Raw genomic sequence first — 22,380 nt, 5'->3', positions numbered from 1 at the left:
CGACCCTCCCGGTGAAGAACTACCTCCAGAAGATCAACGTTATTGACTGGCCTGCTCAAAGTTTAACTGACTTAAATCCCATTGAAAACCTTTGGGGTGAACTGAACACACAAGTCTAAGCCCAGATGGCCATCAAATCTGGAGGAGCTTGAGAGATTTGAAAGAAATGGGAAAGAATGGGGCTGGGGATTCCTCTGGAGACGTGTCAAAGACTTGTTGAAAACGGAAAAAGGCAGCTCTCGGGATATTTTATCCTTTTTTTTTTTTTTTTCTCAGACCATTCTCTGTAAACCCAAGAGACTGTTGTGTGTGGAAAATCCCGGAAGATCAACAGTTTTTTTCTGAAATACAGAAGAACAGCAGATGCATCACAACATTCAAAATCACTTAAAATCACCTGTCTTCCCTATTCTGATGCTCAGTTTGAATGCAGGGAACACAGAGAGAGAAATGTGGAGCCGACGGGCTTGATCAGCATTTGACAATGTTTGAATGTAGTGGACATATGTTTATATATAATAAAAATATAGATTAAGTTATTATTTCTATTTCTAAACTCATATTTGGTTGATTGCACAAATGTGTCGGTGTTAAAGGGTTATGGGGTAAAATGTGTGTAAAGTGCAATATGTAAACAGTATAAATGAGAAGAGTGGGAGATTGGGATTGGGATTTTATATTCATTTTAACCTGACCCTGTTCTTTATTTGGGAAATCCCACTTCCTAATCTTGGAAAGTCCAAGTGGAATGGACTTTGCTGCTGCCATGTGGTTGGCTGCTTAGACACTGGCCTGAACAAGCAGAAGAACAAGTGTACCCAATAAAATGGTGAGAGCCAGAGTAGAAGTCATTGACGTGACGTGGTTTGCATTCCCGATGAACCAGCGACCATTACAAGAGGAACATCAGAGACATGGAGTACATCTCCCAGCTGGTGTCTGCAAGCTGTCATGTTACGTTCATCCGTCTTCAAGCCCGGGCTCCTTTTTCAATGATGCTACATAATTACACACTCTGCCCACGCAGCCACACACACACACACAGACTCTGTAGTAATAATAATGTGTCGTGACACAAACTCATGTGACCACAGTTAACCGACAGTCATCCAGATTCTTTTATTTTTTCTAGAAAAATATTTTACATTAAAAAAACCACGGCTCGAAATATGCACAGTCCACTTGGTTTTTTTTGCGGGAAACCACGGAACATCTCAACTCAAATATATCTGTGTCTATATTTAAACTGTAGGTAAATATATTTGCAAGAATACTGTAAATCTGGTCGCTCTTCCCCGTGACACCTGTGAAGGCCATCGCACCAGGGGGAAGCGGGGATCCATGAAGAAAATGCTATAATCTGATGATCTGTACTTATTACAAAAAAAATTACAACAAACCAACTCTGCTTTCTACGGCAGAGTGATAGGGCCAAACTGAAGAGAGAAAAAATGGAATCTTTCCAGAATAAAGTCGTAATATTATGAGAGTAAAGTCGTTATATTAAAGAAGTCATAATTTCTCCGAGAATAAAGTGGGAATTTTACGAGTAAAAAGTCGAAATTTTACGAGAATAAAGTTGTAATATTAAAGAAGTAATAATATTACAGGAATAAAGTCGGAATTTTACAAGAATAAAGTTGTAATATTAAAAAAAGTCTTAATATTGCAAGAAAAAAGTCGTAATATTAAAAAAATCATAATATTACGAGATTAAAGTCGTAATATGAAAAAGTCATAATATTACGAGAAAAAAGTCGAAATATTACAAGAATAAAGTCGTGATTTTAAAAATGTCAGAAAAAAGTCAGAATATTACGAAAATAAAGTCGGAATTTCCACGTTCCCCATTTGGACGCAGCTGATCATCTGAGATTTTGCTTGAATAATAAGTACGACTTTATTCTCACAATATCACAACTTTATTCTCAAAGGAAAAATGTTTTCTCAAGTTTGGCCCTAATACTCCGTCGTAGTTTTCTGATAATCGTGTCGAATGTTTCTGTACCAGGAGTGAAAATCAAGAACTCATGGAGGTCAGTCACAGGTCCTGAAAAAAGGGGGGAGAAAAAAAGCAGGAGAACAAATTCATGAATTAAAGCCAGGATAATAACACTGAGTAACATTAAGAAAGTCTGGGAACCTGTGTTGAACAGGGGATCATTCATTTGTCTCACTTCCCACATCCCAGCATGCCCCTCTTCTCCTCCATGTAGCCGTTACTGGATGGTATTTACCCGTCCATCTGTTTGCAGCAGTGGTCGCCATTCATCTACCTGTCGGCATCCCAGCAAGACGTTCATACGTCTCTGTCTCCACCCCCTATGGGGGCCCATTCATCTGTTAACCCAAATATCTATATAGGCTTCACCGCTTCCCAGGGTGCTTTTCACCTGTCTGCCTTGATACATGCCCGGGTGTCAATAACCTGTCCAACTACAGTATCTATATTTCGGGAATATCACTCTTTGGCCCGGTTCAAGTCTTACAGGCAGCTCCTCCTGTCAGACTGGTTTCTGACTGATGGACCCAAACCCCAATCCACAGTCATACCCTTGTTCTGTAACCAGTGACACTGCTGAATGCTGGGAGGCAGTGAGTTACGGAGCAGACAGTCCCTGCTTGCCAGGTGCTATTTAAAGCAATAGTGTGACATGGTAAGAAATAAGCTTATAGATATTCTTGCTGAAAGTTATATGAAATAAGTCCAGGATCTGGTTAGCTTTGCGACACAACAAGGGCCAGGTCTTACTTTCCTTGTTCCACGTTCTCTAAGTATTAGGGCATTAATAGAAAAGCCAATTTGTCAAGTCACCAAGTCGTGTGAGGAGTCGACAAGTCACATGTTCTTCTCCTCTCTGTGTACACAATGCAATCTCTCTCTGCGATTTAATTCAGAGTTGGGTACCCGGTTGGTGTACGGTAGGGTTAAAGGTTCCGAGTGTGGAAGCAGATCATAACATTATGAGAATAAAGTCGTAATATTAAAAAAAGTTGTAATTTTACGAGAAAAAAAGTCATAATATTAGGAGAAAAGTCGCAATATTAGGAGAAAAGTTGCAATATTAGGAGAAAAGTCGCAATATTACGAGAAAAGTCGCAATATTACGAGAAAAAGTCAAAATTGTTCTCGAGCGACTCTAAATTTTACGAGAAAAAAGTCGGAATATTCTGAGAAAAAAGGTGGTGTGGGGTATGTACCCCGGGGTGGAGGCGACACTGTCGAGTCCATCGGCCCTGAGAGCGCTAACGCCAAGGACGCTGAGCTTTGGTGGTGGGGGTTCTGGACAAGCGGATCTGGGAGGGAAGCACACCTCCAGGTATCGACGTAGTTCATATTAAATAAGGGTCTGCGTCAGTCTCGTGTCAAATTCCACTGCCAATCAAGTGAGTTCCCCCCCCTTTTGTATGTCTTTGAGCATCGTCAATGAGTTTGACCAAAACAAGTGCGTGACAACGAAGAAGACAGGACTACAGAGAGCAAACGTACCAAACAAGTCGGCATGGAATCAAATTGGGAGGTGTTGTTGATGTTTGTCTGTCAAAAATAGGCCTTGCATAAATAGGTGGATGGTGAAAGTGGAGATTCGGAAAGTATGACCTGGGCCTAAAACTACATCCATACTATGTTTTCATTCGTCATTTGAAATGTGTGTTTTCAAACAAAAACAAAATATATATAATCTGTATCCAGACTACCACACCTGCAAAAATTTGACCATTCAGCACACTCCCAGCAAGACAGAACTATTCCTTTAAAATACAAAATATACCCTGAACCAATGTCTATCCGCTTACATCCCACAATGCCATTAGTTGTACATGGTGCTATAAGAACACTGTTGTATTGAAAGTGCACATTAGCTTTCTTTTCCTTTCTCTTTTGACAGTTGAGTCATTCAACATTCCATTTCTAATGTATTAAAAGTCCAGTGTGTAAGAATTCTTGGCAGCAATGTAATATTCTACCCATATGTATGTTATATAAGTGTACGACTGCTTTAAAATAAAAATAATTTAGTTTTTGTTGCTGTAGAAAAAAGCCTTTTATATGTACTTTAGGCAAGGGCCCCATCCTTTCTGGTATGTGAAGGCCACCGTAGTTTCCCTGACGTGTTTGTGAAAGGGAGGCGTGAGCGTCCTGTCTGCAGTCTCACCATGAGCTCTCACTAATTCTTACATATTGGACCTTTAATGTACTGACGTCCGCCGGGGATACCCGAGTAAATGACATGACAACTGTATGCACTACCCACACTGCAAGGTGCTTTTCGATGACATGTGAAATAAATAACAGCAAAAAACATACCAACTGATATTTATATGAACAAAATTTGAAAGTTTGTATTAAGTAACCACTGGCCCTCCGCATGACATCTCCGTCCCATGCTTTGGTATCATAGCAGTTCAGAGTGGAGGGCCAGCGAGAGCGTCCAGAGCGGCGGCAGCAGCCACGCGGGAGACGGCGAGGGGCGGGCGCCCAAGGGAGAGGCGGAGTCAGAGGTGCAGGAGCACACCTCAAAGCCGTTCTCCGCGTGGTCCGGGTGATGGTGCACGTTGACTCTCGTGTCCGTGTTTTTGGGCTCTACGTCGGGAGAGTCTGACTGCATCTCGGCGCACAGGAGCCAGTCCTTAGCGATGAGGCGGGGGTATCCTGCCTCCACCTCCATGCCACTGCCCGGCACTTGCCAGTACTCCTTCCCCTTGAAGAAATAGGACGAGCCTTTATGAGGAGAGAGAAGAGAGAGGGTTAAGAAACATTTTCCACTACACAGTGCGAGCATGACGCGGCTCGGCACACGTCCTTTTCCATTACTAGATCACCTCCTCAACATGTGTGGGGTCGTCATAGCACGGCTGCAAGAAACTACCGTGACTTTGGTCTGTTTGGGTGCATTTCAGCTATGTAAGGTTTTAAGTAGGGATGGGAATCAGTATCAGTCAGTATCAGTATCGGTATCAGTATCGGCCCGATACTGGTCAAAATATATTGGAGAGATAAAAATGCAGAATCCGATACAAACCAAAAATCCTATATATCGCATGCTTCTCTATGCACATGACTGTAAAAATGTAAATAAAAATCAGCATTTTAGCTGAGTCATGTTTGGGCTGTGACACAGTTGAATTATGTCTTTGAAATGACTCAGCCCAAATGTGTCATTAACAGCTTCATAATTCATAAATGGTCTAAAATGACAGTATCGGACTAATATCGGTATCGGTCGATACTTGAGTTTGTGATATCGGTATTGGACACAAAAGAGTGGTATAGTCCCATCACTAGTTCATAGTAACATTAACCCTTTAACACCCATTGTAGACGACACGTTTGCATTACCGTAATTACGCGACGGTTTATGCTATCGGAAATATTCCAACGGTTTCTGAAAGCTGACCGTCAAAGCCAACGTGTGGTTCTTACGGTGATTTGACTCGTGCTGTTGCAGGAAGCCCGCAAATCAGCATATTTGTCACCAGAGAAGAGAGCGTTGGAAAAACGCCTGGACAAAAACGTCAAATTGAACATGCAAAATCTGGTTAAAATAAGCAACGACAAAAAAAAATCCAGACGTACATTTTGAGGCTCTGTGGCAGCGTGACAGCGCCACATACAGGCCCGACATATTTACTGCAGTCATTTTGGGTCGATTCATGTTTATGAAGACATTTCCTGTATTGTTCCTGTTTTTTTTAAGAACAAAAAAGAAAAAAGATTGTATGGGGAAAGATTGCTTTCCATGTGGATAAGGCCTTAGTCTTGCATTTGTTGTAGTTGTTATCGATTCTATTCCAGAAGTGATTATCAGTGTTGATGGTGAAAGATGCTGTTTCTGTTTCATCTGTGATATGAAAGAGAAACAAACCTCACATGAGGCAGAAAGTTGTCTCTGCCATTTAGGGAGACGGAGAGAAGCACAAGACTGAAGCAAATGAAGTATTTAGAAATTACAGCAACCCAGAGCTGCGTGAACAAGGTTATTGTTGATGCTGTACGGCTTCTTCTTCCTCAAACCTATTTTTGCTCTCCCTCAGCACTCTTCTTATCATGCCAATTCCCTCCCCTCATCATCATTCATATCCATCTCTAAAACCTGTGACTTCTCTGGGGCTTCTGCTGTATCTGTCCTCAGCACTCACACTCACTCTTCTCACTCATTGTTCACCACCGGTTGACACCTCATCTTCTCTCTCTCTCTCTCTTTCTCTCCCTCTCTCTCCCTGTATTTCACTGTGTTCTCTTCTTTCCTCGGCAGCCGGAAGGCAGATAAAAGCTTCGGTGTGGCTCCATTTCCCTGAGCAAAAGCTGCGCACGTCTGAAAACTCTGACTTGTTGTTCAAATATGCAGTGTATGCAGGCGTGTTTTTTTTTGTCTTCTACAGAAGCAGAGTTTGAGTCTGGACAGTCTCTTTTGTGTTTGGCTTGTTCTCTCTTTCTCACACACACACACACACACAGTCTGGTTTCCATGACTTCAGAGGATATTACATTGACTTACATTCATTTCCTGGAGACCTAAACAAACCTTAACCCAACCCTAACCTCATCCCGGCCGTACAGCATGTCTTCACCTTAAAATGTAATCATTTACACTGTGAGGACTTTGGTTTTTGTCCCAGTATGAAAGACAAGTCCTCATAATTTGACTGTCTAAAAAATCAGGGATCTCAAATAACTCAAATGACCTGAGGGCCAGCGAGTACCTAATGTGGCCAGTCGGGGGCCTGTTCAGGAGTGGTGGTTTTTACAGCATTTCAAAATAAAAGTTTCTGTGTATAGTTTACAATATAAAGGTTCATATGGTGCAAAATTAATATAGTACAAAAAAAACCCCACAGAATTAAGTCATTCTAACATACAACATACAAGTGGTGGGCCACATTGAATTGAGTGGGAGGCCGCATGTGGCCCGTGGTCCAAGAGTTTGAGACCTCTGGTCTAAACAGATTTAGGTCCCCACAACATGAGTAATACCTGGAACACACACACACGTTTGTGCTTCATTCAAAGTGAGGACCTTCATAGATATAATGCATTCCCTAGACTCTTACCCTTACCTTAACCATCACGACTAAATGCCTAACCGTTACCCTTAAACCAGGTCTTAACCCTGAAAAGGCCATCAACTTTAAGGGGTGACAGAACATGATGACCAGCCAAAATGTCCTCACTTTCCCAAAATGTCCTCACTCCCTTAGGTTTGAGTTTTAGGTTGTCCTCACAAAGATAGATACAAGAACACACACACACATACACACACAAACAAGTGTTTGCACTTCATTCATTGTGAGGACCCTCATCGACATAATGCATTGCCTAGCCCAGGTGCGTCAAACATACAGCCCGTGGGCCAGAACCGGCCCACCCAAGGGTCTAATACAGCCCGCAGGATGAATTTGTAAAAAAATCACATTATGATAATACAGTCTGCTCATAATGTAGAAAAACTATATAACTACAGATACCCGTGACTAAATGTTTTGTGTATCCTTTGTAGATCCACTGTGATCTGTAAAGTTGCATTTACACGTGTAAATGGTCAACTTTGGCATAATATTGTTGAAATTGCACTCATTTTTCCTCAAGAAATCTTAGGTTGTTCATAATGTGTTTTGTAAAAAGACACTTCATTCGTGTCCGGCCCACTTGAGATCAAGTTGCGTTGTGTGTGACCCCTGGCCGAGCCCCTAACCCTAAACCTTAACCATCACAACCGAACCTAAACCCAATTCTAACCCTAACCCTAAAACCAGGTCTTAACCCTCAAAAAGCCCTTTAAAGAAGTGAGGACCAGCCAAATGTCATCACTCCGTATATTTAAATCAATTTTTGATCCTCACAAAGCCACAGATACAGGAACACACACACAGCTATGAGGGTAATTGTTGTCATAATATATCACCTAACATCTTAACCTTAACTATGACAGTTAAAAGCCTTACATTTACCCTAACGTAAACTTAATCATGCATGCACACACACACACACACATTAAAAGCTCAGACACAACACAGACCTAAACACCAAAAGGGAAACGAGAGCGTCATCAGGAGTCGCAGCAGGTGAGAGCGAGGTCACGTCCCTTACTCCCACTGAGAACGACCTGGAATTAGAAGCGAGCGCCTCCTGCTAATTGGCTTGTTTTTCTTCCACTTTTCAACAACGTCTACGAGTGCTTCATCAAAGCTCAGTCTGGACAAGTGGTGGGAGCTCTCCTTGGAGACGTTTTGGCTCAGCAAAGGCTGCCAAAACAATGCAAGGTAAAGTAAACATTATTAATCTTAATTGGGGGGAAAACGTGTCCTCAGCATTTCACCTACTGTAATTAGTTAAAAACAGCCGAGGCAAACTTCCACTTGCACCTCCAGAGGCTCTGATCTATGCATAGGGAATGACTGAAACATGCTGGTATAATCATTTTGCAACACAATTATCACGACATATGTACAGTATGACATTATCTCAATAGATCTGCTTCAGACTTGGACAAACACATTTGCTTATTACGAAATGATGACCTATTTATGACCTTTTAGACTGAAGACCAGGAGTCAACAACACTATATATTACTTAAGCATCATAACAATGACAATACCTGTTAAATTAAATGTCAACAACCTCTTCTCTTATTAAGGACAATGAAAAAAATCCCTCACTTTAAAGTTTAGAACAACATATGAGGGGGTTACAACCAAAGCACTATAGTTTATTTATACCTTTAAAGGAACTATGGGTAATTTCTTATCTTAAGTCACAACATGACCATGTTACAGTATGTCATTATGGATTAAGGAGACGTGTTAAATTGAAATACTGGCAGCATCAATGGATAACAATGGCTGTAACAGCAGGCTATAAACTCTACGTCTCTGGTTTGGTTTGGTGTTTTGGTCTTTTGCGCCATCTACTGTCACACACCAGATAACGCAGCTTGACCAGGCCGCGTGGATTTATTTTTTGATTTCATGGCTGTAGAATTGTCCCAAAAAATGTTCAATGAGTGAGTGCTTTTTCCCCCTTTTCACCAAGATAACTTCAACTTTCGATATCTGGCAGTTATTCAACCGTTTAGGAAGTATGGTGCCGAGAAGCAGACGTCACAAACGTGTGACGTGCTGGTGCTTTCCGGTAGATTTAGAATTTTCCAGATATCACAAACGGTCTGGGAGTTATGGTAATAGCAGAAGGGTTAAATCATAAAAAAAAGCCAAACTATTCCTAGTTTTTGATTATTATGCACATTATTATTTGTATTATAATTCTCATGTATCGTCTAACAGCGAGCACATGTGAGCCTAAAAGCCGGTGTATTTATGGTACACATTCTTTATGAAGAGAGACGGGGAGAGCCACTACATATTGAGATTACAGAGTGAGATTTCCTGCCTCTGCTGCTATTCTCGTCTTTTACGGAGAACAGTTGCAAAGTGGCCGAGTGCTGTTCAGCTGTCCGAACGACAAAACCTTGCTTCTGCGTCGTATAAGAAGACGGATCTGGTGGAGCCAGATCGGGATCGACTGCGAGGCATCGATTCCACCGAGGTCAATGCGGGAGGAACATCTTGTCTCGGACCTCCTTAATTAAATTAGTGGTCATGTCATGCCATCTTAGTGTTCTTCTAATGGCACGCTCCCCCATGAATCTGACTTGACTGCACCGAGCTCGCCGGGGCAGCATGGATTAATAAGACGAGACTTGCTTGTGGATTTATAACAGCCAACACGGCTCACTGCTGTGTTCGCAGAGTAAAAGGTCAAGGCTTGTGTTGGCAAGCAGGGATGCAAGTCTTACAACCTCTTTCTGGTACACTGACTTATTGTCTGTAATCTAAAAAGTTTGTTGTCTGGAAACTTGAGCAGCTTTCCACCCCTGAAGGCAAATTCCCATAACTCACTTTTGTGTATGCGTGCACCACACCGACTACAGCAGGAGCCTGTTTTTGCGAGGAAGTACAGTTAGTGTACGGCACATGGTACGGCACGTGTTGTCATTTCTTAAACACAACAATGCAAAGTGTTTCTCTAATAAAAGTTAACATCACCTGAGTGATGACAAATGTGTGCTGACATTTAACAGTTCCCGTTAGAGCCACACGAGACTTTATGAATTTTATTCCATTGATGTGGAACTTTCTGCTTATTACTGTATTTAACTTTTACTGTCCCTCGATCAGTGCAGATAATAAAGATTCAAGCTGTAGTGTGTTGTTTTTAAATAAAATATCAAGCCTATCACCTCCACATGACTCTGCGTCTCTGTTCTGTCGGGGTTCTTCTCCTGCTTTACAGTGATTTATTGTGCTCAATCCCAGAGTGCAGTCGTGAAGTAAATGCGAAAAATACAAAAAGTCCATGTACAAAAATAACAGGGAAACAACAGAACTGTTACTACCTTTCCTCGCAAACCAACTTCCAACTGACTCCCACACACCTCCTGTACGTGGTAGACCCTCTCTCTATGGGCCCCTATGGGCCCCATGCCCATGCACTCAGAAAATATCTAGAAACCACCATAAATCATCACAGATACGATGAGTCTATAAAATAACCCACTGGAAAATAACAAGCGCTATAATAATACTAATAATCACAATACTTCCCTTTTGACAAATGATGATAGTTAAAGAGGAGCGACACAATGGGTGACATCACACACAGGAGTCCCGCCATTGACGTCATTCAAGTGAATGTTTGGACGGCTGACGGCGCGGATGAAGAGTGGAGTAAGTTAAAGCGGCCATAGCATGGTCCTATCTCACTTATATGTGAGATATGGAGGTGTACTTACAAACATGAAGTCGTTTTTATGGTCAAAAACGTCCTAGTCGCTACAAACGAGCCGATGTAAATGTCTCATCACCGACGCTCTCGTCAGCCAAGCTGTTTCAGACCAAAACCACACCCACAGAAAGGCAGATGCACTGCTAGCGATGATCAAAACAGCGAAGCGTGTAGCTTAGCCTGTAGCCGGCTATCGCTAATGCTAAATGACAAAACAAGCACACAAAGACAGCTTTATACGTATTGTTGGCACTGCTCCTTCCTTTAGGTGAAGTTTGGTGCTGTGTCCTGCTTTATATTGCTACTTTCAACCATAGAAGAAGAACTACTCTCGTTGTAGCTGCTGAGCGTATCGGTTGTACGGAGCTCAGCAGCTACAACGAGAGTAGTTCTTCTTCTTTTACGGTTGAAAGTACGTCACCGGATGTGCCCAGACTCTAGTGCCCGAACTAGGAGGCGCTGCTGTTTAGAGGAGTGGTGAAATTCACCAGTTACGTAACTAGTCAAAGGAAGTGCCGTGCCGCTTCGTAGAGCTCAGGAAAACAATCAAACCCTGCACTCTCAGCAGTTATTATGGACTTTTAGGGCTTCATAAACCAGGTAATGACGCAGATACACACAAAAATGCAGGGTTAATTGGCACTTCCGGGCTATGGGATCTTTAATGAATTTCAAACGGATTAATGATTGTGGAAGCGGCAAGAGCAGGCGAGTGTATGCGGCTACTCCGTCACAATCTCCGTCGAGCAGAGTTTTGTTTTTGTGTCCGTGGCGACATTCCCACGCTGCACACACAGTTATGCCCGAAATGTCACGAGTCACGACTGAGGATATGGACCTGGAGCTGTAGCTCTGCAGACTTACCTGAGGAGTGAAAGGACAGTCTGATGTCACAGCCTGCCCTCTTGGCTGAAAACCACTTCTAATCCTCGTTGTCTTGACGGACATTGTGACAGACAGCCTCTGTGTGTGTGTGTGTGTGTGTGTGAGACAAAGCTGCTGCGGCAGGAGAAGACATGTCTTCCTCACAGCAGTGTCTCTGTCACTCACTGCAGAGGCTCACTTCAACCTTAACCTCTACCTTTAATGTCTACACAACTGAGCTTTAAAAAAAAAAAAAAAAAACAGCAATTTGTCAGTTATATTCATTTATTCATTAATTTTCTACCCATATATCCTCCATGTGAGGGTCGTGGGCCACTGGGGCCAATCCCAGCGGACATAGGGCGCCCCCCCGGGACAGGTCGCTAATTAACCTCTGCATGTTTTTGGACTTAAAACCCAGAGAAAATACACAGAACATGCATTTTCAGACAACTCACCATCCGACCACCTCATGGCGTCGTCCAGCTGAGGTGGCAGCCCTTTCCAAAGCGAGCTGTCCTTGGGGTAGCCCAGGTCCATGTGTCGCAGGTGGTCGTCGTAGCGCCAGTAGCTGTTGTCCTTGAAGAAGTAGGTTTTGTCGTTGTGCAGCCAAACGAAAGCTGCGTCTATGTCTTCCAAGGGCAGACCAAAGTCACTGATTGGACGGGGGTAGCCCTCTTCCACGATGTTGTCTTTAAAAACCCAGTACTTGAGACCTGAGGAGGGAGCGGCAGACACGATGGAAAACCATGCCTACATTCATCCGCTTACAAAAAGCAAACAAAATAAAAACAAGTAAGGAAAACACAATATTGCGATGTTTACCTTTAAAAAACACGATTTTGTGGTCTCCCGGTCGCTCATACACCGCGTCCACGCTGTCCAGATTGGGTGGAAGGCCTCTCCAGAAACGGTGGATCTGAGCCGGACGGAGAGACACCAAGTGCTTCTCTCGAGTGAGTCGCCAAAAGTACTTCCCTGTGACAGAGAGGGGACGACGTTAGAGCGATGAAACTCTTCACAGTATCATTTATTACAGAAATACTCGCGTTACAATTCCTTCAGCATCAAGTTTAAATTCATGTTGAACGGTATCAACAACAATTATCTATCTTTAAGCACACGTAGTTGGCAATAAGCCTGAGTTTGAGCAAGGCTTTTTTATATATATATATATAAAAAGATCTAACTGATAAATAATTTATATATATATATATATATATATATATATATATATATATATATAAATTATTTATCAGTTAGATCTTTTTATATATATATATATATGTATATATATATATATATATATATATATACATATACTGTATATAAATTATTTATCAGTTAGATCTTTTTCCAAACACAGCTTGGCTGATGCAAGATCCTTAGCTTAACAAATATACTGTAATTACCATACTCACCAATGAGCCAAAACAAAGTTATAATGTCAAACTCAGCAGATATTCTACATAGAGGCAGACAGCCTGGCCACTAAAGGAACATTTTGGGTAGATACTGTGGTACGAGCCCATATTGATCACTGTCCCTTACTCTTTCACCTTATCTCTCCTCCAATCCCCTCTTTCTATGTGTCTGTTTCTCTTGTTCATTTCCTCCCATTAGGGTTAACCCTGAGAACACTTATAACGTATATACAGAGGCAATACAGAGTGTCTTACATCCTGTTTTCAGCTCAACCTATAGGCAATCTGATGACATGTAATTTTTTTTTCTTTCTACACCTGAGCAAAAAAGTGCTAAAATTTATAAAAAAAATCAGATTGAATTTGTGAAATTTGGAAATGGCGTCACAATTATAAGTTGGCTTGAGTCGTTTTTTTATGAGCAAAAAATAAAGAACGGCGGTCTATTTTGTGACCACTGCACAGGTATCACTACAAAAAAATATGACCAATCCAATCCAACTTTAAAAAATAACGACAGCTGAAACAAAGCGCTGTACATCAGAGATAAATAATACAAATAAAATGTAAAAACGTGTGACCTAACAGACCTAAGAACAAACAATAAAACAATAAAATACTGTAGAAAGTATAAGCACAACACAAATAAACAAGTCAAACAATAAAACTACAAAAATAAAAATATGTGATATAAAATAAATCATAACACATATTAGAAGACAAAAAAAACACATTTTTTAAAGATGTGAAGATGTGATGTATAAACACACACACGCCCAGGATGTCCATATAAGGAAGTGTGTATTATTCCAAGGGCGCACCAGCGGCACAGATCCATGCCACGTGGGGTGAGCACTAAACGTTTAATACCTTTGAAGAAGAACGCCTCCCCTCGTATTTGTGCCACGGCATCAAAGTGACTGGTGCATCTGTCTGGCGTGTCCTGTGCCAACCTGCGAGGGGAGAAGCAGAGACGTGGAAAGAGATGAATGTGTGGTTAAAGCGCACAAAAAACCCCCAAAAAAAACAAAAAACCCAAACCAAACAAACGGCGTGATAATTCCCCCACAGAGCGTTCTTAAAGTGCGGATGCATGTGCATCCGTCAATTATATAGGCTAAACATGAGGGTGAGGAGCTCTCAAATTGACACAGTGAGGTGCCCCAGTGCATTTATCCCCAAGCCTAATAAGTGATTTAAAGCACGGACGTGGCCGGCCTGCCAATGACCGAGCCATTAGCCCCACAGGGCGACCACTGTGAGCGCGAGCACGCCGGCCCATGTATTTATCAACAAAGATCCCCATTCACAGCTCCATTAACACAACACCGCTGCCTAGTGGGCAGCATTCGTGACCCTTGTGAGGCATAATGTGGCTTTTCCCGCGCAGCGCGCCCCCGACGGTGGCGGTGGAAAACGCGCAATGAGGGCGAATGCGAGGCCACATTAGCAGGATTAAGCTGGATTAATATGCCTGTTGCATAGATTTCTGCATGTTCATGTGAGTGCATGTGTGGGGGGTCAGCAAGCAGTTAGTGCTGTTAGTGTAATTTGAAGCACAGTTTGAGCCCGCCGCATGTAAGCTGCCCCACGGTTTGATCCCCCGATATTCCCTTAAAGTAAAAAAAAAGGAAATACACATCACACCTATTTGATGGGATTAACAAAAGCTAACAAAGAGTCCCCTCACACTGCCTTGATTGCCCCTTTGTGGACTTCGTGATTGTCTACGGCGGTTGCATAACTGCGGCGCAGGAGAGGAAATGATAGTCTGAAAGAAGGTTTAAACGAGAACGAGGCAGAACTATAAAGATGTCATTCCGCGTTGGGTCCTGCTGTAACGAATCATGCGAAACGGCAGATTAGAGACTCCTGAATCCAGGTCGTCTTTCAGAAATTCACTCTCGGGCTCGTGTGCTGTGAAGCCCGAGTGACTTGTTGCGCGGCTCTGCATTCACGCTTGGTCTGCTGGATTGTTCCAGATGTTTGGTGCAGGGCGAGATATCTTTTCAACAGGGAAACAGTGCAGAGTACAGTCCGCAGCAGATGATTTTAATGTCGATAATATTTCTTCGGGATGCAAGTGTTCAGTTATTTAACCGTAAAGACCCCATTTCGAGTGTTTCCCTCTGAAAACAGAGATTTTAGTGGAGGATTTTTCCATTAACAACAGAAGCAAAGTGAAGAAATGATGAATGGAGCAAAAAAAAATCCTCTGGTTTTCTCATGATTAAACCAAGTTTTCTGGTTTTTCAGCTTCGTAAATGTGAATATTTACTGGTTCCTTTGCTCCATATAGAAATCATTAAAACGGAATCATTTTGGTTTGTGGACAAAACAACACGTTTGAGAACATTTGAGAGCATTTTTCAACGTTTTCTGACCTTTTATGGACCAAACGATGACTCGATTAATCAATAAATAGCTTGTAAGTACCAGCTGTGGAACTACACTGTTAGTGCTTGTTGCTAAATGAAACACTGAGCCTGGTTTTTGTAGTGAGTCCAACATAAATGTGTCACTTACACTCATGTAGTAGCGGTGAGTGAACAGGGTTGTTTTGTCGAGCACAATGTAAACAAACAGCAGGAAAACAAGAATTGGACCTAATGCTCTCCAAAGTAATCCACTTCATGGTAGTGCTGAAAAATAGCAATGCGTTATAATCATATCACTGTGAAACCGTGGGTTTCTCCTCGGACTCAAAACCTCTAATAGCCGTGTCCTCAGCTGTGCCAAACTGACAACAGGACCGCTTTTTATTGGTCCACAGAGAGCCGACCCCGCGGGGATCCTGCCTGAATCTCGTCTCCGCAGCCAAACTATCCATCCACACATATCCACTCCGCTGCCTCGACTATTTGTGATCATTTCCACTATTGCATTATCTGCCTCGATGTCTAACCCGGGGCTGAATGATAAGTTCATATCCAGATGGTCATGAAATTTTTAGGTGGCCAGGAGATACAGTAAAAAAAAACAAAAAAAAAACCTAGTTATTGTGTTGATCCATTTGCTCTAAGCACCAGCACACTGCCGTGACGGAGCGCAGTCATGCTCCTGAGGCGAACGGGGCTTTTAAATCAAATTTTTATTAGATATTTTATATCATATTCTTTTGTTCCTCTACAGCGGTGACTGCCGACTGCGGGGACGAGAGGAAAACTGTTAATTATCTCGAAAAATCAACACAAACATAGACAAATTGTGCAAGTAATGCAACATCAACCGTTAAATGCTACTCTAAAACCTTTACGCATTACATACACATGTTGTGACATAATAACAACAAAGCTGGTGGGCGCCCTGAGACTTTTGCACAGTAGTGCACAGTAGAGGAAAGACACATCTGTGGGGACTTGGCAAGGAATAACAAGGCAAGAGCATCTCTGTGTTTGAAAGGAGATTCAACTTCATTGACAAAGAGTTTGAAGTGGATCAATTCAAGTGCTTGACCATAAGAGCTGCACTTAAAAAAAAACAACAAGAACAACAACCCCCGTCACATTTACTCACATGAGGGTCGACCTGTTCTCAGGAAGGTCCAGCAGGACTGGAGGCTCGGCGGTCTGCGACGGGTTCGCCGGTCGATTGGTGTGCGACACCGTGTCTCTGACACCTGTGGCAGGGAGGATAAGTGGTTATAGATCAAATGAGCGTTTAAAGACAGGAGATAATCGATTGCATACATTATTTATCAAGAAAACACGGCGCCCGCCCCCCATTCCCCCCCCCCCCCCCGACTGTAGCTTCTCGGATGTAAAGATTTTACTGCTTTTCCCCACATGGAATCTTGGGGACTGCGCAATCTGGAGACAAAAAAAACACTGGGCCTTTTTCCATGATCTCATTGTTAGAATCAAACAAGCTATTAATCAGACGTTCTGCTGATTTAGTTTTTTTTTTGGCTCGGGCATGAATCGAGCGGTTATAAATCTCATTTGGTCTAGAAACACATCTGGATCCACTAGCAGCAGTTCAACTGTCAAACGTAGCTGGGGACACGGATAGGTGGAGTACCTGGAAGTTTCATTTCTCATCCAAGAGGCTTTTATCTGGTTTGGAAAATCCTGGAATTAAGCCTCTGAAGGCTGGAAAACCTGTCTAGAAAGTTGTTAAATTAAACAATGCAAAAATGTATTCCAACTCGATTTTTTGACCCTCTGAGTTAAGGTGTGAAAAATGAAACAGTCTGCTATTGTGTGAGTGTTGGGACGCTCTTTTTTGTTGGCATTATAATATAATGTATTCATTTTATTGTACCACAGAACAGCAATTTAGATGAATTCATCCCCCTCTGCTTCCTCATTTTTCTACCCTTCTTTCTTCTCGCTATAGCAGACTGTTCAAACTACCCAAACCTTAAAAAGTTTGAAATAAAACAGCCTAGAAGTGCAGCAGACAAGTAAGGGAGCAATTAATTATATGTATAATACCCTTATGTATAATTGTCAAAAAATGTTCAATGAATGAGTGAGTGAGTGCTTCTTTCTGCCCCCTTTTTCCAAGATAACTTTCACTTTCGATATCTGGCAGTTATTCAACCGCTAAGGAATTACGGTACTGAGAAGCTGATGTCACAAATGTGTGAAGGCTACCGTAATGACAAGTGTATGGGCGCAAAGCTCTAATTCTCTGCTGTCCGGTATCCATCCATCCATCTTCTACTGCTTTATCCTCCACATGAGGGTCGCGGGGGGGATGCTGTGCCAATCTCCGCTGACATAGGGCGAAAGGCAGGGGTCACACCCCGGACAGATCGCCAGTCCATAGTTTTCGAATTGTCAGAAAACAGTCTAGGAGTTACGATAAAGAGAAGTACGCATGCCAAACGGTAACAGAAGGGTTAAAGTGTGATCCAGCAGAGGGCGCTGTGGACACAGGCAACCTAAAACTTCCTCCTGAAACATGACAACACCAAAGCATCAGTGTGCGGTGTGTGGAAACCAACAAGCAGGGGTTGGGTATTCAAATATCTTTGACGGAAACGTGTCACATAAAACAATGAGGATCCATTAACGCTACTCATGTTTTAGGAGTAAGCACAAACACACACACACACACACACAGCGGTGGATCGGCGTTCCCTCGTACCATAGAGCTGCCACACGCGGACCTTGTCTTCATAGGGCAGGTCGTACTTCAGAGGGTCTCCTACCGGACCCTGGTAGTACGGCCTCATGATGGACTCTATAGCCGAAGTGTGGACCAGGCCGATGGCGTGACCGAACTCGTGGACTGCAACCGCAAACAGGTCCATCCCGTGGGAGTCTGAAGGAGAGAAAGACACAAGGAGAACATTTGAACGGACCAACAGCGATATCTTGTGTTTGCTATAACTTATAGGCTATATAAATGCTAGTTAAAGGGCCAGAATCAGGGATTTACAGTAAGGTTATGTTTCTCTTTTTGTTTGTGAACAACTCAAAAAAGTTAAGGACATGTCTGGATGGGATTTTCTGGGGGATGAAGGTAGACATTTTTCATTTTGTGCTGGTGATTCGGAAACAGAATTGGGAGAAGTGAGCGGCCTTGGTGGAGGACTGTGCTCTCCAGGTGCTTTCTCAAGACAATTTCGAGGAAAACAATGTGTAGAAACAGGATGTGTGTGTGTGTTTAACCTCAAATATCTACAGAGAATATTTCTCTTCTTGTTCAGCTTTATACTGTAGGTAAATACGTATGCTGAATATCAGCTGTGCACCAATTTCTGTCTATGAAGGTTTTGTATACTCATACATTCAAGCTTGAAACAGGTACTGGAATAAATGGCTCAACTAAAGACAAAATCCTCAGAACAGCTCCTCTTCCCCTCACTCTTCACTTTCAAACAAAAATAAACCTCCAATCCCTTTAGTAAACAACAAGGTAATTCAATTTTGCAACGTGACACGACATTATGCCGTTTCATATTTACGAGCAAATGCTGCCAGTCTAAGCGTTAAGCTCTCTCAGCTCCGACAAACAGACAGACAGACAGACAGACAGACAGATCACCTTCGCCGCTTAACGTTTGTGACTCGTGTCAGACGTGCGCGACCCCCATTTGCATGTTTATCCTTTCCTGTATGAGTGAACCCTGTAAGTTGGAAGTTAAGAGGCATGACAGACGGCTCTGGTGGCTGTGAGTGCTGTTAGGCATGTGGTGTGGCGAGATAACTACGGTAATGCTGCCTGAGTCCTTGGGCTGCCAATCACAACCTGAGCGCAGAGAGGGGGGGGGAAGAAAAAAAACACACCTTAAGAGGCTGCAGGCTGTTAAAGCACATTCCCCCTCGATGTTTCGGCTAAGAAAGAAAAGGAAAAGCCTCCAAAACTCCTTGTCGGGCGCTGTGAAGCAAAACAAAACCCCTGGCTTGGAGATTTGGATTTGCAAAAGAATAAATAAATAAAAAAACAAAAAAAATGGGAGTGTTGGTGTGTCAAGCCAAACTGGCTTAGAGTTCCTGGGTGGCTAGGCTCAAGACTGCCTTCTGTTAACCTCACGTTAGCCCGGACTCTGGAACATCTCAGCATTGTGCGCCGCGGAAAGACAAAGGGACAATCTGAGACGCACACTTGTGCTCACAAACTCCTGGGACACTCGCAAAGTCAAGTGCCAACTCTAATCTGTGCCGGCGCACACGGCGCAGGGAGGAAGGGTGGATCAAAAGGATGAGGGACTGAGGGTGAGAGAGAACGAGGGTTCGGAACTAAGTAGGCACCGTGTCATTGTATTTTACGGTCCGTGCGAGGGTTGACCTGAAAAATCAAAAAATCCTAATGCCAGCGGACGGAGTCGGAGCTGAGCGATCGACTGATCGATTCCGTACAGAATATGGCTGCATTCTGTTTTCTTTAGGTGGTCACATATGGCTGGATTCCCGGGTCAACTGTGGAATATTTTGCTTAAAATGTCTGAACAAGATTTTCCTTTGGAATAAATGACACAATTCTCGTTAGACAAACGAGATTACAGCCTCTTTGGGGAGGTTATTTTATAGTATATCTAAAATCAAGCAGAATCGCGTGCTTCTTATTTAGAAGTCAGAGGTCTTAACTCGTAGAACACAGAGCATTTTGGCTGCTTTTGTCCAGTACTATATCTAAACATACAATATATACAGAGGCTATATGAATAACATTTGGAAATATGTCACAGTTCAAAGTTCGGCTAATTTTTATGAACAAAAAGAAGAAAAATACGGTGTAATTTTGTGACTTCTGCACAATTATTGCTATTTAAAATCAGTCCTAAACACACGATCTAAAACGATGAAATAAACAAATTTTTTAAAGCCTGAATATGTGACCTATAAACACACACACGCCCCCCAGGATGTCCATATAAGGAGTTCAGTATTATTCCCACAGCAATTTACTATGGGACTAAGTGTTAAAGGCAATTTATTTAGAAGTCAGAGGTCTTAATTTGCTCAGCTAAGAACAGGACTCCTTCACTTTGCCCTCAAGGTTGGCAAATTTAAAAATAAATAAATCAATATATATACTGTATGTATATATTTTGTCTGGATTACATGAATTAAGTGAAATTGAGAATGAGACAGGCTCAGTAGACCTTGACTGAATGCCATGGCGCACCGATGCGGACAGCATGATATGGTTGTTTGAGATTTGTCTGAAAGTTTACTACCCATGAGTCGAAAAGCCTGGAGGAAAATGTCAGAAAGGTTTATTTGTTTAATAATATTTGTAACTTATGTTCCACGTTGGATTGCCCGTCTGCGTCTCTAAATAACCGAGACTGGGCGTATGGCACAATAATCCAAAAATAATAATGAATCAACCGTTTGACATTACTGCAGCGCAGAGGGTACGATCGGTGACACATATACGACGACTAAACTGTATTAAAAAGAAATAAAAAATCTGTTATTCTGAAGCACAGCAAACTAAGGGGCTCCTTTTTACACGATGAATCCAGACTGCTACAAACACTGCCTGTAGCGTTTGGTTAAAAGTTTAATAAGGACAGCGTTGATGAAAAGAAGCGGGAGCGCTTCTCGCCGAGGGCTATGCTTCTCGTTTGATGTGTCCCTGTAGTGCTGTGACCGCGCTGCAGTCACTCTGCGCTGCAGTCACTCTCAACTCCATATTTCTATTATAATATTTGAGGTTAATGATTGTTTTATTAAAAGCAGGTGATACCAAGGCCTGGGACGGCACATTCATTGTCTTTTAATTTCATGGATTTCATTAATCAGAGGATGAAGCCATTAAAATGTATACTTTCTGCCGCACTACTCAACAAAACATTAGCCCTGTGTCTTTCTGTCAGTGTTTTAATGCCGCCACTGTGGCTACTGTCAACGTGGGTGAATTTCATTTGAGATGAAATTGATCTCTGTCCAGACAAAAGCTTTTGACTCTATAATGAAGTTCAAATTATTATTATTGCAAAGTCATGTGACGTGAAAGCTTTTTCCCAAAAGTCTCTATCGCAGAATGCGGGCTGTCAGGTGTAAACACAACAGATGGATGACGCTCTTATCTTTGGACTATCTGTCCTGCAGTTTATTGATCTTAATCTCTTTGGCCAATCAATAAATAAATAAATAAATAAATAGAATCCTCCGTGCCAAATCGGTTGGATGAATTAGACGTAACTGTCCCCTTGCACCTGTTTTTCTGCGCGTTTGAACACAACTTCCCCTTCTTTGACTTTGGTCTGCGTCAGTAGTGTGTGTTAATTGTTCAATTTAAAGTTCATAGCATGGTAATAGTTTTCATGTAAAGCTAAATAAAAACATAACTCAGGCTCCAGATAAAGCATTCTTGCTTGCCTGTGGTGAATTAAGCAAATAAAAAGTGTCGTGGCAACTTTATCAGAATCAGATTTATGTGAAATAAAGAGTATAAATCTTATCAAAACTGCATTTGTGATACTGAGAAATAAAGTACCATCTACTGCAATTATGATTTCTGGTGCTTTAGTCCAGGGGTCTCAAACTTGCGGCCTGTGGGCCACATGCGGCCACATCCAGTTGATTTCCTGTGGCCCACCACTTCATACCAAGTTAGAATTTGCATTTATTTCTGCATAAAGATTAACTTTACATCATGAATACATTTTTTATTTTTCAGTTATATATTGTTCCATGTGAAATATCATCAAAAACATTGCTATTGCAATATGTTGGACCTTTTGGGAAATTGACCGGCCCCCTCCTGACCAGACTCAGTGCTCAGTGGCCCCCAGGTCATTTGACCTTGAGACTCCTGCTTTAGTCAAAAGAAAGTTGAAATTCCACAATTAGTAAAGTAGCGTTTGGACCCAGAGGTGAGTTCCAGATTGCTAAACACATTGG

The 22,380-nt window shown here is 42.2% G+C and overlaps 1 protein-coding gene across 2 annotated transcripts in view; it reads right to left on the bottom strand.

The window, feature by feature from the left end:
- Positions 1–1,094: 1,094 nt before the first annotated feature.
- The window catches only part of LOC131446692 (matrix metalloproteinase-17-like), an 84,635-nt gene continuing 63,349 nt past the window's right edge, over positions 1,095–22,380 (bottom strand). For both annotated transcript variants that reach the window (XM_058618092.1, XM_058618093.1), the window contains exons 5-10: positions 18,167–18,343; positions 16,589–16,691; positions 13,943–14,025; positions 12,474–12,626; positions 12,107–12,364; positions 1,095–4,723 (exon numbers count right to left, since the gene is read on the bottom strand). In XM_058618092.1, coding sequence (XP_058474075.1) covers positions 4,398–4,723; positions 12,107–12,364; positions 12,474–12,626; positions 13,943–14,025; positions 16,589–16,691; positions 18,167–18,343 — 1,100 coding nt within the window. In that variant the 3' untranslated portion in view covers positions 1,095–4,397. The remainder of the gene's footprint in view (positions 4,724–12,106; positions 12,365–12,473; positions 12,627–13,942; positions 14,026–16,588; positions 16,692–18,166; positions 18,344–22,380) is intronic.

This window comes from Solea solea, chromosome 19 (assembly GCF_958295425.1).
Source record: "Solea solea chromosome 19, fSolSol10.1, whole genome shotgun sequence".
NCBI lineage: Eukaryota > Metazoa > Chordata > Actinopteri > Pleuronectiformes > Soleidae > Solea > Solea solea.
This window is presented reverse-complemented; position numbering and strand designations above follow the sequence as displayed.